The 18510-nt window shown below is 40.3% G+C and overlaps 1 protein-coding gene across 1 annotated transcript in view; it reads right to left on the bottom strand.

Annotated features, from left to right (window-relative positions):
- Positions 1 to 18510, bottom strand: part of USP22 (ubiquitin specific peptidase 22) — a 138076-nt gene that overhangs the window by 111415 nt on the left and 8151 nt on the right. The window contains exon 2 of the mRNA XM_007941438.2: positions 7434 to 7566. Coding sequence (XP_007939629.1) covers positions 7434 to 7566 — 133 coding nt within the window. The remainder of the gene's footprint in view (positions 1 to 7433; positions 7567 to 18510) is intronic.

Here is an 18510-nt window from a genome sequence, read left to right as displayed (position 1 = left end):
TCTGTGTTAATTGGTTTCCCTTTTCTTTGTTGAAGAGGGTCTGTGCAATCCTTCTGCCTAGTCCGCCATCTTGCCCCGCCTCTCTTTCTACATATGTCTTATGGTCACTATTCTCTTACCCTCTAGCATATAATGACCAATGTACAATGATTGTGTGGCTGATATCTCTTAATTACATACACATAAATACAGCATCTCAATTCTTTCCATACAGATTGTTAAGCAATTATTGCTTATGCATCTATGGCTGCTGATTACTCTTGGTACTTGTAATTCCAAGTTGGTAAAGGAACAGTGCGTTCATCTCAGATTCCCAAGAGAAACTCTAGCCCTTCAATGAGAAGGCAACCACATAACCTCTCTGATGGATACAGAGAAGCTCAATTTATGTAAACTAGCTCTGGTAATGTAGTGCCTAAGGCACCTGACTGCTAACCAGAAGGCTGGTGGTTCAAATCCACCAGCCACTCTTCAGAAGGAAGGTTGGGCAACCAACCTACTTCCGTAGCGATACTGACCTGGAAACCCAAGCAGGGGTCGTTATGAGTCGGGTCTGATTCAATGGCACACAACCACAACAATAGCAAACTTTCTTATGAATTTTTCTATTTCATTCTGATCCTGCTGCATTGTCTAAAAAGAAGAAGACAACAACATTACCTAAGTGTAACTGGCAGCCCATATGTGAAGCTGCTTCCAGGGTTACAGATAAGACTTGGTTTATATTATTAGTCAGTGTATTTTCATCTTTGCCTTTGCAAGGAGAAAACAAATCTTAAGTAGCTTTCCAGGAAGTTTCAGAATTGTCTGGATATCTCAGAATGTTGTGCAGGCTTGTGCCTAGGCAACATTGAGTGGTTATGTCTTCGTTTATGCAACAGATAAAACAAACAACAACAACAACAAAAATCCATGCCATCGAAATTGACTCAAGGGCAATTTTTTTCAACGGCATATGTATTTGTATGTGCTGTAATAATGTCCACATAACCAGAACTAAGAGAGGACAAAGTTATGATAACTTCTTAGGCACAGTCAACCACCCTGATGGAGAGAGTTGTTGGACCTGTGCACTCAGGACCATGATAAGAGGGGAAATCCAGGTCAACTGGCATAATATACTACACAAAAGTAGGATGTTCAACATCCTACTTTGTTGAGTAGTGACTACTTTGTTGAGTAGTGACTGGGGTCTTAAAAGCTTGCAAGTGGTCATCTAGATTCAACAACTGGTCTCTGCTTGTCTGGAGCAAAGAAGAACGAAGAAAACCAAAGATGCATGGAAACAATTAATCCAAGGGACTAGTGAACCATGTGAACCTCAGCCTGTATGACCATGAAACCAGAAGAACTAGATGGTCCCCGGCTACCACTGTCAACCACTCGAAAAGGGATCAATGCAGGAGAACCAGAATACAGTGGGAGAAAAATGTAGAATTAAACTCAAAATCATAAAAAAGACCAGGCTTACTGGCCTGATACAGCCTGGTGAAACTCCCAAGACTATGGCCCTAATTACCCTTCAGGCCCAGATCTAAACTCACTCCTGTGGCTCCCAGCCAAACGACAGAGAGGCATACAGGGTGAACATTTACACCAGGTAGATACCCTCCTTAGAACAATCAATCATGGGAGATGAGAAGGGTAGTAGGTGCACAGGGAGACAGCTCAGGGGGTAGTAAGGCATAGGAAAGAAGGACACAGGGTAGAGGCAACTACAGGGAGGAAGTGAGAAGAGAGCTGTTACATGGTGGGGATTGCAGTCAATGTCACAAAACAAAAGGTGCATGAACTGCTGTATGGAAAATCAATTTTCTCTGTCAATTTTCACCCAAATCACGATAAAAATGATGTGTTAGTACTTCATCTTCTGTCTGATATTAGACAAAAAAATACATAATATCATGTCATAATTTTATTATTTTGATTGCTAACTTAACTACAACTTTGTCTTCTTTGAATCTAGTATCATCAAAGCCAATGATTTTAACTAGGGAATTCATATGTTTAACAATGAAGTTTTTATTACTATTTAGATATTTAAGACTTGATACTCTTAATATTTTTTGAAAATATTCTGACTGTATAATACTAAGTCTCAAAATTATGATGTTATATTTGAAATTCTTTGAAAATACAGTTACTGTTTATACTTAGAAATATATTTTGTCTAAAATATTTTATTGGGCTCTGCATTAATTTGGTAATTAATTCCCATCAGGTCTTTCACTTTTAAGAAATACTTAAGTTAATCACAACCATATTAAGTTCTGTCATTGGCATATAAGCTCTCCCTTTGTTCACTTGCTGAAAACATCTGAACAAATACTTCAATAAAAATGGACTATGTCAGACTTATGAAGAAGACTATAAAATATAGTTGGACTAAATTAAGACTTCTAACACTCTTATGTAGAAATTAACAGAGAATCCAGAACTGTATGGAACCACAATTACCTACATAAGACTGAGTAAAAGAATGACTATAAGGTTTTTATGAAAAAAAGGAGTTTCTGGTGGTGCAGTGGTTAAAGCATTTGGCTGCTAACCAAAAGGTCAGCAATTCAAACCCACCAGCTGCTCTACAGGAGAAAGATGAGACAGTCTACTTCTGTAAATATTTACAGCCTTGGAAATACTACGGGGCAGTTCTACTCTGTCCTATAGAGTTGCTGTTGTTGTTGTTATGTGCCATCGAGTCCGACCCAACTCATAGCGACCCCTCCTTGGTCTTCCAAGGCTACTATGAATCAAAATCAAACTCAGTGCCAGTGGGTTTTGTTTGGTTTTTTGATGACTAGCGAGTGGTTGATCTGTATTTTTCCCTCCTCTTCTCCCTATAAGGAGCTCTGCTGGTGTAGTGGCTAAGATATTTTGCTACTAACCAGAAGGTCAGTGGTTCAAACCCACCAGCTGCTCAACAGGAGGAAGATGAGGCAATCTACTTCCATAAAGATTTACAGCCTTAGAAACCCAACAGGGGTCGCTATGACTTGGAATCAACTTGTTAAGTTGCAGTGGGTGTTTTTTTTTGTTGTTGTTCTAGGCCCCACTGTACCTAGCTTCAAGGAGCCCTGATGGCACAGTAGTTAAAGCACTTGGGTGCTAACCAAAAGCTCAGTGGTTTAATCTTATCAGATGCTCCCTAGGAGAAAGATGTATCAGACTGCTTCTCTGAAGATTTACATTCTTAGAAACCCCCTGGGGCAGTTCTAGACCTCTGGTAGCATAGGTGCCTAAGGCACTTCTGACTGCTAACCAGAAGGGTGAGGGTTTAAACCCACCAGGCACTTCTGAAGACCAGGATATCTACTTCCGTAGTAATACTGCCTCAGAAAACCAAGGAGGGGTCCTTCTGAGTAGGATTCCACTCAACGGCAGTGAGTTTGGTTTTTGTGGTAGAGCAGTTCTACCCTGTCCTACAGGGTTGCTATGAATCTGAATAGACTCCACAATAATAGGTTTTTTTTTTTTTTTTTGGTACCTAGCTTCTTAGAGCAATTTGCTTTTTTCTGGATTCAAAATGGACTCTCCTTTATGCATATAAAATAACTACTCAAAATAAATCTACATTCAAACTGTAGTGAGTTTTGATTATTTTTTAAGAACACCAAACCACGAAACTTTAGAAAACGGTCTAAAAACCTTTTGAAAGTGATCTTCTTAAGGGTATCCTAACAACTTCACAATCATTAATACAAAATACTATTTTGGAGTCGAGAAGGAAGCATTTAATGACCACAGTCAGAGAACAAAACCAAGAACAAACTTTGTTTTATATAGCTTCCAGAATCTACCATGATAGTTTCAATATTTAGGTATATAATGCCATACATAGTATAAAGCCAGCCTTTTCTATGATGCCTTTCTATGACTCTGTGATACTGAAAACTCATTACTAAAAGCAATAAAAATCACCTATGCATAACCAACTCAATGTAGGCATCAATCTAAATACTGACATTTAAGACATTCCTTTGTAAATGTTTGCTTAATAATTTAATTCCTAATTAATTATGCATTTCAAAGGAAAAGAAGAGGCTCTGTTAATTCATTAGCAGAAAAAGGACTCACCAAACCAAACTCACTGCCGTTGACTCAGATCCGACTCATAGCGACACCTCCCCAGGTTTCAGACGCACTATCACTATGGACGTAGATTGCCCAATCTTCCTTCCGAGATGTGGCTGGTGGGGTTGAACCGCCATCCTTCTGGTTAGCAGTCAAATGCCTTAGGCACTATGCCACCAGAAAAAGTACTGAAGATGACAAAATTATACTGATTCTCTTGGAATCAGATTTCTGGGTTGATGGAATTAGGGTGACCCATCCAGGCCATCCACCTTTGGTACAGGTGTTCTTTTAAACTTTAAAGGAAGTGGTTCCCTGACATCACTTTCGGGTCAAAAAATAGCATAGCAAACTAGCAGCAAAGTTCAACAAGACAGAAAATAACAAATGCTGGCAAGGTTGTGGAGCGATTGGGATTCTCATACACTGCTGGTGGGACTAGAAAATGGTACAACCATTGTGGAAAGCAGTATGGCAATTCCTTCAAAAGTTGGAACTAGAAATACCATTTGACCCAGCCATTCCTTTACTAGGTATATATCCTAAAGAAGTGAGAGCCATGACAAGAACAGACATATATGCACACCCATGTTCATCACAGCACTATTTAATAGCCAAAAGATGGAAACAACCTAGGCATCCATCAACTGACGAATGGACAACCAAACTACAGTACATACACACAATGGAATACTATGCAACTCTAAAGAATAATGGAGAATCTGAAAAACACCACATAACGTGGATGAACTTGGAGGACATTACACTGAGTGAAGTAAGTCAATCATAAAAGGGCAAATATTATATTAGTCCATTATTGTAAAAGTCAAGGAAAAGTTTATCTATGAAAGGAAATTTTCTTTGTTGGTTACCAGGGGTGGGAAGGGAGGGTAGGAACATGGTTAGATACATAGAGATAAGTACTGATTTGGGTGAAGAGAAGGGCAATGTATCAAATGTGAGTGATCAGTGTGGTGGCAATGAGGAAGAGAAAGACAAGAGAGAGGTACACGGGAGGTACAAACAACAAAGATGAACCCTTTTGCACATACAGTACTGCACTGTCAGTGAAGGCAAACATGGGTATATGGATGGATAGATAGGTGGACAGGCTGAACTAGTAGGTATGTCTATGAAGCAGGGAATGTACCCAAGAACACACAGGGTTGACAGACAATGGTCCTATAAGTTTATGTGTATGATCTGAATTCCCAGGTGTACAGTAGAGCTGACAAAGGGCAAGGTTATAGTCACTGCTTGGTCACAGTTAGCTACCCGGGGGACCGAGTAGTTGAAACCATGGGCTCAGGACCATAGTCGCAGGGGACATCAAGCTCAATTGGCATAACATACTACACAAAACATTGTTCTACCTCCTACTTTGGTGAGTAGCAACTGGGATCTTAAAAGCTTGCCAACTGCCATCTAGATGCAACAATGGGTCTCTCCTCGTCCAGAGCAAAAAAGAATGAAGAAAACCAAAAACTCATGGAAACAATTAGTCCAAGCAACTGGTACACAATCCAAGCTGCAGCCTATACAACTATGAGACCAGAAGAACTAGATGGTGCCCGGCTACCACTGTCAACCACTTGGAAGGGGATCCATGTAGGAGGTCCTGCATAGACAGAGACAACAATGTGGAACAAAACTCAAAACCATTTGGAGAAAAAAAAGGGGGGGGGGGTAGGTTTGCTGGTCCAAAGAGCCTGGTGGAACCACTGAGACTATGGCCCCTAGCTGCCCTTCAGGTCTGGAATTAAACCTATACCTGTGGCTTCTAGCCAAACAAAAGACAGGCATATGAATGGAACATTTACCTGAGGTAGATACACCCCTTGGAGAGAACAATCATGGGAGAAGGGCTACTTATGCACAGGGAGACAGATCAGGGGGCAGGAGTGCATGGAGGGATGGACACAGGGAAGAGGTAACTATCGGGAAGAAGTGGGAGGGAAGCTGTTGCATTGTGGTAAATTGTGGTCAATGTCATGAGACAAAGCGATGTGAACTGCTGTATGGGAAGTGAAATTTGCTCTGTAAATTGTCACCCAAATCACAATTAAAAAAAAGAGCTTAGCAAGCAGCTTAATGGAGCATATTTTGCCTTAAACACCGAATTCTTTTGAAAAACCACCTATGTGCAGTCAGCTTTCAGAAAGAGTCTAACTCAAAGGTCTAATTAAAAAAACCCCAAAACCAAAGTCACTGCCATCGAGTCAATTTCGAGTCATAGTGAACCCCTTTGGGTTTCCGAGGTAGTAAATCTTTACAGAAACAGATTGCTCAGCCCTCCTTTCGCAGAGTGGCTGGTGGATTTTAACCGCCAACCTTCTGGTTAGCAGTCAAATGGCATAAGCACTATGCCACCAGAGCTCCTTAAAAGGTCTAATTAGAGGCTGTGTTTTAGGCTGTACAGGATGTCCCTGATGATTCTGTTTTTGCAAATGATGGACCCTGAAACTCTGTTGTGCTTTGATGTTACCTTCTGAGAAATTAACATAATAGTGACTTCCATAACCCTCTTCTTTGGAGCACCATACCTTCCCTTCCTAATATGTTTGGGTGATGCTGCCAGATTCAAATCATATCTACTCACAATAAATATATTCTGTTACACTAACTTTTGGTGTTTCTCTGTATGTTTAAGATTTTAACAAAGGTTTCATATCAACTTTTCAAAGGAAGTTGACTAGACATAACCAACATTCAAAAAACCAAACTAAACTCAATGCTTTTGAGTTGATTATGACTCATAGTAGGACAGAGTAGAATTGCCCCATAGGGTTTCTAAGACCGTCAATCCACAGAAGCAGACTGTTACATCTTTCTCCTGCAGAGTAGCGCTGGTGGATTCAGACCACTGACCTTTGGTTAGCAGCTGAGTGCCTAATCGCTGTACCACCATAGCTTCTTTATGTGTTGTTGTTAGGTGCCATCAAGTTGGTTGACTCATAGCAACCAACATGCTAGGTGTTGTTAGGTGCCATCAAGTTGGTTGACTCATAGCAAGCAAATGTACAGCAAAACAAAACATCACCTAGTTCTGTGACATTCCCACAATCACTGTTACGTTTCAGCCAATCATTGCAGCCACTGTGTCAATCCTCAGTTACTTATCATTTAAGGTCACATAAAATAACATCAACTTTAAAAAGTTTTAAGGCAAGTGAGGTATATAATCCATCTGAGCTCAGGACAGCTGTTCTACTTCCCCTGTGAAGATTCACAAGGAGAATAAAGATATTTTAGATGAAAATGTGTACTTAAGGAAGAAGGTAATTGCAAATCAAAATTCCAACAGGAAACTGGAGGAAGTGCCTGTTCCTGGACCTGGTAGAAAATCAGAGGGAGTGCCTTACCCAGGTTGTGTCGTTTTGACTTTGCATGTTCATGGATATGTTTCTTTGTGAAACAGCCGAAGAAGACACAGTAGAGGCAGGAGTGGAGTCTGTTCAAGTGGACACCACAGACATGACAGACACATGACTTGGCCTGGAATTCAAAGAAGAAAACTAATGAACAGCAAGTAGCAGGATAGAAATTCTCAGAGATGCATTTCAGTGAAGTGATCCACAGTACAGCAACTGGAGGAAGGGAATACAGAAGTCCACGTAGCAAAATCTTTCGACCCCCTCCTTCCTAAAGGCTAGTCTATAAAAGCCTTCATACCCTTAAGTTACTGAAATTAGTTTAAAGTATATAAAAATATATACAGGTATATGTCACTTAGCAGCTCTGGTGGCGTAATGCCTAAGGCATTTGACAGCTAATCAGAAAGCTGGTGGTTCAAACTCACCAGCCACTCCTCAGATGGAAGACTGCGCAATCTACTTCTGTAGAGATACTGCCTTGGAAACCCAAGGAGGGGCTGCTATGAGTCAGATTTGACTCAATGGCAGTGAGTTTTTATACATTGCTTAATGTCTGGATGCATAGAGATCTGTGGTCCCGCAAGGTTTTTGTTGTATAAAGAGAAAGCAGCTCTCCTTTGGTTATTATTTCCCCCTAATGGTTTAAAAAAGCCCAAATCCAGACTCTTGCAGCACTGGATCACAAGTGGGATTACAGACAGGTGAGGCAAAGGATGTAGCTTCTGGGCACCGGCTTGTGGGTTGTCTAGTGGGCAGGTGGTAGCAGCAGTGGTGGCGGATCATTCCTGATACTCAGTTGAATAAAGAGTTGGCAGGGGCAAGTTGCATCCCCCACCCAACACACACAACCCAATCACTTCTTCTTTCCCTGAAGCAGCTGCTAGTTCTTCCATCCAGCCTTTGTCAGCAGCAGAGGCAGTGGCAGCAAGGAGGATGACCAGAAGTAGGCTCCTGTTTAATATGGTGTTCACACTACGTCCAAATCACATAATGTTCTATTTCATTAAGTGATGCGTATCTGTATATATTTAAAATTACAAATGATATTAGACAATGTGGCTCTGTTAATAATGTAAATACATTATTTCTGAGTTGAGAGTCTCTCAGAAATAGTACAGATAAACAAAATCACAACATAAAATAGATTAGCTCTTAACTATTTACCTACTTCCCAAAGAGGAGTTTGCACTCTGGTAAAAATAAAATTGTGACATGTTAATGACACCAAAGTGGAAGTATACGAGACACAGTTTTAGCAGAAGTTCATGACTAGAGATGCAATACATGCTGCAGATGTTCCTCCTGCATATTCTTCTGATTTGTGGTCATAGCTAAGAAACTTGGCTCTGTGGACCAGACAAGCCTTTCAGATCCCTAGCGTACACACTCTCATTTAGATCTTTTATATTAAGCTACTAAAGCTACTTGGCATCTGGGGTCTTAAAAGCTTACAAATAGCCATTTGTTGTTGTTATGTGCCGTCAAGTCAGCCCCGACTCATAGCGACCCCTCCTTGGGTTTCCGAGGCAGTATCACTACGGAAGTAGGATTGCCCAACCTTCCTTCCGAGGAGTGGCTGCTGGGTTTGAACCGCCAGCCTGCTGGTTAGCAGTCAAGTGCTTTTAGCCACTATGCTACCAGAGCTCCTCTTTTATATTAAGCTACTAAAGCTACTTGGCATCTGGGGTCTTAAAAGCTTACAAATAGCCATTTAGGGTATAGCAAATGGTTTCATTCTCACTAGTAGAACAATGAAAAGAAGCTAAAGAACCAACAAAAACAGCAAATGTTTCACAAAAAGTTATCTCATAAAGCAATTCCTATGAGACGCAAAGAACCTAACTCAGTACCAGGTCGATGCTCAGTAATCAAAGATTCTAATCAAAAAATGATTGGAAGGAAGGAAATGTTAATAGGAAAATTAACAACAGACTTCTTGCTATGATTTTAAGATTTTTCTTATACACGAAACCAAATATCAACCATAAAAAGCCTGACCCAAACTGCAAAAGCCTGCCAGAAACTGCTCTACAGAAATGTAAATTTGTCATATCCTGACAGAAAAGGACAGTTGTTAAACCATTACCTCCTAATTTAAATCACAAGAAATCTCAGGGCTGCAAGTGGGTGAGGGCCAAATTTTTAGCAGCCAGGCCAGAAGTTACCTGATTATCAGTTGATCTCAGTGAAAAGGAGAAGGCAGGATCAAATCAATCATGTTAAGACTGATCTTCTATACAGTTGATCTTCTATGTATTTCCCTCCTCTTTATAATAGTGGCTCTGGTGGCAGCATAGTTAGAGGATTGGACTGCTAACCAAAAGATTGGCAGTTCGAATGCAAAAGCCACTTTGGGGGAGAAAGATGAGGCAGTCTGCTTCGGTAAAGATTTACAGCCTTGGAAACTCTATTGGGCAGCTCTATTCTGTCCTATCCAGAAGGCTGGCTGTTCAAGCCACCAGCCACTCCTCAGAAGGAAGATGGGGCAATCTACTTCTGTAGTGATACCACCTCGGAAACCCAAGGAAGGGTCGCTATGAGTCAGGTCTGACTCTACGGCACATAACAACAACAACAACATATGCATACAGGGAGCTCTGGTGGCATAGTGAGTAAGGCATCTGACTGCTAACCAGAAAGCTGGTGGCAGCCATTCCTTGGAAGGTTGGGCAATCTACATCCGTAGTGATACTGCCTTGGAAACCCAAGGAGGGGTCGCTATGAGTCAAAATTGACTTGACAGCAGTGAGTTTTTTTTGCTATATGCATACAGAATAACTGCTCAGGATAAATCTTATGTTCTAATTTCAGTGAGTTTTGGTTGTCAATACCCCTAACCGTACTTAGGAACTCTAGTGGCGCTGTAGTTAAAGTACTTAGCTGCTAACCAAAAGCAGTTCAAACCCACCATCAACTTCACAGGAGAAAGATGAGGCAGTCTGTTTCCGTAAAGATTTACAGCTTTTGGAAACCTTATAGGCAGTTTTACTCTGTCCTATGGGGTCGCTATGAGTCAGAATCTACTTAATGGCAGTGGGTTTGGTTTTTGGGTAAAGATACTTACTTCATTTAATTCTAAATTAGTTCCATGTAAGAAAACAGCCTACTATTAAAACACGTAACCCACAATAATACTTGCTGACAACATTCAATTTTACCTAAACCCTATGATCCAGGAAAATGGAAAGTTATAAAATCTCCTCAACCTTTTATCTTCAAGAACCATTCTTCCCCGTATGACTTGGATAAGACTCAGGGATCTTTCCTTGTCATAGGATAAGGCCAAACACGGGCCCTACAAATTCCCATTCTTTGCCTCATAAATAATTAGGAGAACTGCTTGTCCCCACTGATCAATCAGAACAAAATGCTTTTTAACCAGTGGTTACTAAGATCTCCTTGCCCCAGTCCCTGAACTTTAGCTCACACTTAGCCTGAGCAAACATACTGTTGTTATTGTTACGTGTCCTCGTGTCCTCGAGTCAGCCCTGACTCATACTACCCCTCTTTAAGTCCCCGTGCCCTCGTGTCCTCGTGTCCTCGAGTCAGCCCTGACTCATACTACCCCTCTTTAAGTCCCCTGCCCAAGATTAGGTTGCCCCCAGGGTAAAACTTTCTGATTTACTATCCTATCATGTTCACATTCCACTTCCCTATACCTGGTTCTTTTTAATCTTCTTTACTCTCATCTCTTAAAGAAAAGTTTTTTGCCTAACTCTTGAAACACAAGCTGATCTAATGGTCCAAGTGATCCCCTATTATAGCAGTCCCCCTCTCCTCTTCCAATAGTTCCCTTTTCTTCTTCCAATAGTCCCTCTTCCCCCACAATAATCCTCTGAAATAAAGTCTCTCCTTACCAACTCTTCATCTTTCTCCAGCGGAGCAGCTGTTGGGTTTAAACCACCAACCTTCTGGTTAGCAGCCAAATGCTCTAACAACTGCATCAACAGGGCTCCCGAGTGGCAATTTTACTCTGTCCTATGTTGTTGTTGTTGTTATGTGCCGTCGAGTCGGCCCCGACTCATAGCGACCCCTCCTTGGGTTTCCGAGGCAGTATCACTACGGAAGTAGATTGCCCCGAGGAGTGGCTGGTGGGTTTGAACCGCCAGCCTTCTGGTTAGCAGTCAAGTGCTTTAGCCACTATGCTACCAGAGCTCCTATAGGGTTCCTAAAAGTCAAAATCGACTTCAAAACAGTGAGTTGTTTCTGAGTTTTTGCTAAATCTAGATTTTTTATTTGACATTATATTATCTGTAAATCTTCTACACATTATCAAACTAGATTTCCAATGTCTAAAATTCTATTTTGATGGGACACGAGGGGAAATGAAGGAAGGTAGAAAATAATGTATAAATAAACAAACAAACTCACTGCCTTGGAGTCAGTTCTTCAATTCTTCTGACTCATAGCGACCCCTCCCTGGGGTTCCGAGGCAGTATCTCTACAGAAGTAGATTGTCCAACCTTCCTTCTTCCCAGGAGTAGCTAGTCTTCTGGTTAGCAATCAAATGCCTTACGCACTATGCCACCAAACCCACTGCCATCAAGTCAATTCTGACTCACAACAACCCTACAGGGCACAGCAGAACAACCCCATAAAGCTTCCAAGGCTATAAATCTTCACAGATGCAGACTGCTTCATCCTTCCCCTGTGAAGCAGCTGGTGGATTTGAACCATCCACCTTTTTGTTACCAGTCAATGATTTATCCACCGTACCACTAGAGGCCCTTAAGAAAACAAAATCAAAGCAAACTCGATGCCATGGAGTCAATTCCAACTTATAGCAACTCCCATAGGGTTTAAGGCTTTAAATCTTTATGGAAGCAAACTATTTCATCTTTCTTCCACGGAGCGGCTGGTGGATTGAAACTGCCGAACTTTTGGTCAGCAGCCAAATGCCTTAACCACTGCACCACCACCTTCTTAAGGAAGGTAAGGTTAAAATATAAATTAGAAAAATACAAAGGCTGAGAGAACAAACACAGTACATACTACATGACTAATACTTGCTCAAGATAGATGTTAAACACTTTCTATGAGTTTATTACTCCATCCTTACAACCATACCAGGAGGAAGGTTTTAAACCTACGGCACATGAAGAAAGTAAAACTAAAATGACTTTACATTTGGGGCTAGACAATTATTTGTTGTGGTAAGAGAGGGGGAGGCATTATGGATTGTTGAGTGGCATCCCTGACCTCCATCCACTGGGGCAGCAGCAACCCTACCCCTAGCTGTGACAGCCACAGCTATCCCCAGACATTATCAGATGACCTGCAGAGGATAAAATCACTGTCCCTCCCCAGACACTCCTTAGTTGAGAACCACTGTCCCGAAGTAATGCACACTAAAGCTTATTAGAGACTTTTCTAAAATCTTGCAGAAACAGTAGTTGTATCATCTATCTATTCTTCCAGTGGTAAATCAAAGGAATTAACAGGCTACAATGGCTTTCAGTATGGAATTTTCAAGTATATATATTAATATTTTCAAATTATATACACTTGATGAATAACAAATGATGTTTCCAAATATCACGAGACGTTTCCTTTTGATATAAATACAATGCTACGAACAGAATTCTGGAAATTCTCAGTTACAACCACAAACTTGATCTATCTACTATTTACTACATACGTACAGAAAAGGAAAAAAAAGTTTTCTTTATTTTTATCATTTAGGATATTTTAAAGGCATGATTATGATTCTAAAACACTCCTCTGACTTTCATAAACAAGTAAGCCTAATCCTATTTATATAAACAAAAAAATTAATCCAATACTAGCATTACCCTGAAAATAGAAATTCATCACAAATCTTGTCAGGATAAATACACAATTTTAACACAACACCACTACATCCCTTTAAAACACACATACCAAAAAAAAGTTTAAAAAAAAAAAAAAAAAAAGCCCCCAAACCCATACACATTCTGTTTTGTGTCATTTACTGCAATCTCCACCCTGTAATAGCATTCTTCTCATTTCTTCCCTGCACCCACCCCTTCCCTTTGTTCTTCTTTCCCATCCCAATCCCTATCCCCATCCCCTCCCACCTTCCTAGCTCTATCCCCTGGGCAATGCTATGGCATAGTGTGTAAGGCATGTGAGTGCTAACTAGAAGGCTGGTGGTTCAAATCCACCAGCCACTCCTCGGAAGGAAGACTAGGCAATCTATTTCCGTAGAGATACTGCCTCAGAAACCTAAGGAGGGGTCGTTATGAGTTGGGACTGACTCAACAGCAGTGAGTTTGGAATGTGGTTTATCTCTTACGCTTGGTTGTTGTGATGAGTGCAAACCCTCCTGATATTACCGTTCACCTTAGAAGGTCTATCATCTGGCTGTCAGTTGAGACATGGGGGTTAAGTTCAATTCCTAGCTTGAAGGGTGTCTCAGGGCCATAATCTCAGAGGTTCCACCAGCCTTCATCAGACCAGTAAGCCTGGTCTTTTATATGATTTCCACCTTTTCCCCCACTCTATCCAGGACCTCTTATTGTGATCCCTTTTCAGAGTGGTCAGCAGTGGTATCCAGGCACCATCTAGTTCTTCTGATCTCAGGGTGGTTAAGGCTGGGTGTGCTCCAGTAGTGTTCTGGACTAATTATTTCCTGCATCTTTGATTTTCTTCACTCTTAAGACCTCAATTTTAAATTGAGGTGAAACTGTATCACCTGTTCTTACACAAAACTCAACAAAGAAAAATCCGCTAAAGAAAAAGGATTTCAAGATTTTTAACTGCACACACACAAAAAATAACAATTAAACAGAGACATATCAGCTACAACTAGGAAGCACAGATATTTTCATGCTCTAACATTATAAAAAGGAAAAAAAAAAAACAAATTCACTGCCGTCAAGTTGCATCTGACTCATGGCGACCTCTCCTTGGGTTTCCAAGGCAGTATCACTATGGAAGTAGACTGCCCAGTCTTCCTTCCAAGGAATGGATGAACCAACACCAGCCTTCTGGTTAGCAGTCAAATGCCTCAGACACTACGCCACCAGAACTCCTAACACTATAATAAAGTCAGGGAAAGAAAGTCTAAAATACATGCAAACACACATACACATATACACTCTTCAGCAAAAAATCTTTTTCACTCTAAAAAAGCTCATGCACAATATACATTTTAAAGTACTTAACCAAATGTCTTAATGTGGACACTCCTTACATGCTGTCTCAAGGACACCAAGTAGTGTACATCACCATAAACTGCAATGACTGCCACACAGTCAAGGCATAAACAATTTTGAATTATGTTCTTTCTTAGACCTCTTCTAAGCAACAACTAACTCATTAAAAACTGATTTCTCTCCTCAAACACTAATGGGGACATGTGAAAAGGAATAGGAGCCTCTAAAGGATTTCCTGCTGGTCAAATTTGGCACAATTTAAGCATAAAAATGAGTAACAACAAGAATGAATTATTATAAGCAGAATTTAAAATAGGCCTGTTAAGTTCATACTGAAATTAATACTACATACCAAAAACAAAAACCAAACCCAATGCTGTTGTGTCAATTCTGACTCAGACTGACCCTATAACAACCCTATAGGACAAAACAGAACTGCCTCATAAGGTTTCCAAGGCCATAAATCCTTACAGAAGCAGACTACCTCATCTTTCTCCTGCAGAGTAGCTGGTGGGTTCAAACTACCAACTTTATGGTTTAGCAGCTAAATGCTTTAACCACTGTGCTACCAGAACACATGTATTTAAATAGTCTTTACAGGAGAATTCCATCTAATAACTGAAGGAAAGACAAAAACAGAAAAATACCATTTTATAATCATCACAGTAATAACTGACTCAGGCAAGAATCATTAATGGATGCTAAAAGTATTGGGTGAAAAGGTAGTGGGGCAATCGATATTCATAGTTTCAAAGTCAAACAAGAGACATACCTATGAGTTGAATGACTACACCAGGGAGATGCACTCCTTTGAACAGCCAACCATGGGAGATCAGAAGGCCAGCATTCACACAGGGAGAAAGCTAGGATGGTAAGATGCACAGATAATGACACCAAACCAAAAATTAAACTCACTGCCACCAAGTTGATTCTGACTCATAGTAACCCCAATAGGGTTTCTAAGGTTGTAAATCTTTACAGAAGTAGATTGTTTCATCTTCCTCCCAGGAGCAGCTGGCGGGTTTGAACCGCCAACCTTCTTTAATAGCCAAATGGCTTAACCACAGAGCCACCAGAGCTCCTAAGGAGGACACAGGGCAGAGGTGACCACAGGGAGGAGGTAGGAAAAGAGCTCCTACATTGTGCGAATTGTAATCAGTGTCACAAACAAAATGTGCATGAGATGTTGAGTATACAACAAATCTGCTTTGTAAAACTGCATCCATATCACAGTAATTTTTTTTTTAAAGAAGTGTTTATTAAATTGCACAGAGCTATAAAGCACACAAAGAAGCCCTACTAATGCAGTGGTTAAGTGCCTAGCTGCTGACCTAAAACTAAGCAGCAGTTCAAACCCACCAATCACTCTGCAGAAGAAAAATGTGGCAATCTGCTTCCATAAAGATGTACAGCCTTGGAAACCTTATGGAGCAGTTCTACTCTGCCCTGTGTGTGCTAGGAGTTAGAACTGATTCAATGTTAATGGGTTCTTGGTTTTTAAAAGCACAGGCATACACACCTATGAGCATAACCAGGGAAATCTGAATGAGATAAGCGGAACTGTATCAAAGGTGAATTGTATCAATGTCAATACCCTGGTGGTGATATTATACTATACTTTCCCAAGATGTTACTATTGGCAAAAACTGCGAAAATGGCATTCAGTATCACTCTGTATTAGTTCTTCAATACCATCTAAATCTCAAAATAAAAAGTTTAATTAAAGAAAAAAAAAAATCTACCTTTAGACATTTTACTTAGAATACCATCTGCAAGCTGGTATGAATGGTGCATTATTTTATTTTAATAATTGAACTAAAACTGAATTAATCAGTAACTAAAGTAAAAAAGCTAACTTCTCAAATTTAATTTTGAAAAGGAAAAAAAAAAATGTTTTAAAAGAACATAAATACAAAGTAAGCCAAAAATAAATGCCTTGCAGCTGCCCACCAAACCAGGTATAATGAAAGTCCCTCCAGGTAACCTGTTTGTCTAAGCCAGTAATTGATTTACACTCAAAAATTCAAGCATAAGAGACTGAAAATGTCATATCTGAATAGAAACATCTCAGACTTCAGAACCAAAACAGCACTGAAAAAAAGGGATGGCAACTAGGACCAGTAGAGAACCACAGAATAAATCTTTTTAAAAAAAATAAAAAACCACAGCAAAGTACCAATGACTCCAGATAAATACTACAAGCCCATTCACCTTCAGTGAACTAAAACCGAACACAACCTAAGGCCTGAAATGGCCTCAAGCACACTTACCTAAGTCACTGTCTTCTCAGGCAAGTGTCCACAGATCCACAGCCTGCACCATTAATTTCTAAAGGTACAAAATGGAAGGTGGGCCAGTGGGTTTGTTTCCTATGAAAAAATCTCTTAAATATTGTGCTTTGTCTACAGTGTCTGTATTTCTCTCCCTTTACTGTACCTACTCCACCCCACCTCACCTCACCCCACCTCACCTCACCCCACTTCACCCAGTTGTTGTACCCCACCCCCAGTTGTTTCCCATACACAAAACTGCAAATGTACTTTTAAACAGTTTAATTTCTTATTACATAAACTTTCAAAGAAACACAAAAGTACTCTCACCTAGCTTCAGTAACCATCAATACAGTTACCAATTGTATTAAAAAAATTTTTTTAAAAAGTTTTAATACTTAAGAAGCAAAAAGAGTTATCAGCTCTACTGTTCATAGGCCCTGAGTTATTGGTAACTAAGTATAGCATTGTCAGGCTGTTTGAACTTCTCACTATACTTTTTAAAAGTCTATGCATTTCAGGTTCGATACAAGTAGACAAATCACTCCCATTTCAACCATGCAGCAAACCAAAACATATATAGTGAAAAATGTCTGACTTAAGATTACTCCTCCTTTGAACTGATTATCAGAGGTCTAAATTGCAAAAAACTTAGTAAATCTCGCAAATTCAAAGTTCATTAAAAAGTGAAAAATAAACACTGGTGTTTCCATTCAATGGACTATTAATGGCACAGCTGAAAAGAATAAAAAGTGAGATCTGTATGTACTGGCAAGTGGAGGGGGAAAAAAAATATATATATATGCACTGGACTGCTAACTAGAAGGCTGGAGGTTCAAATCCACCAGCCACTCCTCGGAAGGAAGATGGGGCAATCTACTTCTGTAGTGATACTGCCTCGGAAACCCAAGGATGGGTCACTATGAGTCGTGTCCGACTCGATGGCACATAACAACAACATAGAGAGAGAGAGAGAGAGAGAGAGAGAGAGAGAACATGTATCTATCTATTTATGTAAATAAAAACACAAACGTAGTTTTGTTTTATATGTACATATGTACCAGGACCCCTGGAAGTGCAGTGATTAAAGCATTTGGCTGCTATCACAAAGGTTCACAGTTTGAACCCACCAGCTGCCCATGGGGAAAGACGTAGCAATCTTCTTACGTGAAAGATTTACAACTTTGGAAACCTTATGGAGCAGTTCTTCCCTGTGCTACAGGGTCACTATGAGTCGGAATCGACTGCATGGCGACAGTTTGGCTTTTTTTGGTTTGGTGGTGCAATGAGCTGGTAACCAAAAGGTTGGCAGTTTAAACCAACCAGCTGTTCCATGGAAGAAAGGAACTGGCAGTCAGCTCCCATAAAGATTTCCAGCCTGAAACCCTACCCAGCAGTTCTACTCTGTTCTAGGTAGGGTTGCTGAGTGAGAATCAAAAGAAGGGCGCACAATAAAATGCGTGAATATGTAATTTTTAAGAAGTCTGAAAGACCCAAAAAGCAACAGTGGTTACTTAAAGGCCAGGGAGAACTTACTTTGTACATTCTACAAGCCTTTGTGACGTTTTATTCTTAGATACTTAGAATATATTCATTGTGGTTTTGGTTTTAGCCATGGTCTTTGTGACTCCCATCAGAAGAATGGGTGGTAAATATAAG

The sequence above is a fragment of the Orycteropus afer genome, unplaced genomic scaffold (genome assembly GCF_000298275.1).
Source record: "Orycteropus afer afer isolate SDZICR_OR568_19922 unplaced genomic scaffold, OryAfe1.0 scaffold00080, whole genome shotgun sequence".
NCBI classification, from domain to species: domain Eukaryota; kingdom Metazoa; phylum Chordata; class Mammalia; order Tubulidentata; family Orycteropodidae; genus Orycteropus; species Orycteropus afer.
Note: the sequence above shows the minus strand (reverse complement) of the source record. Positions and strands in the feature narration are given on the sequence as shown.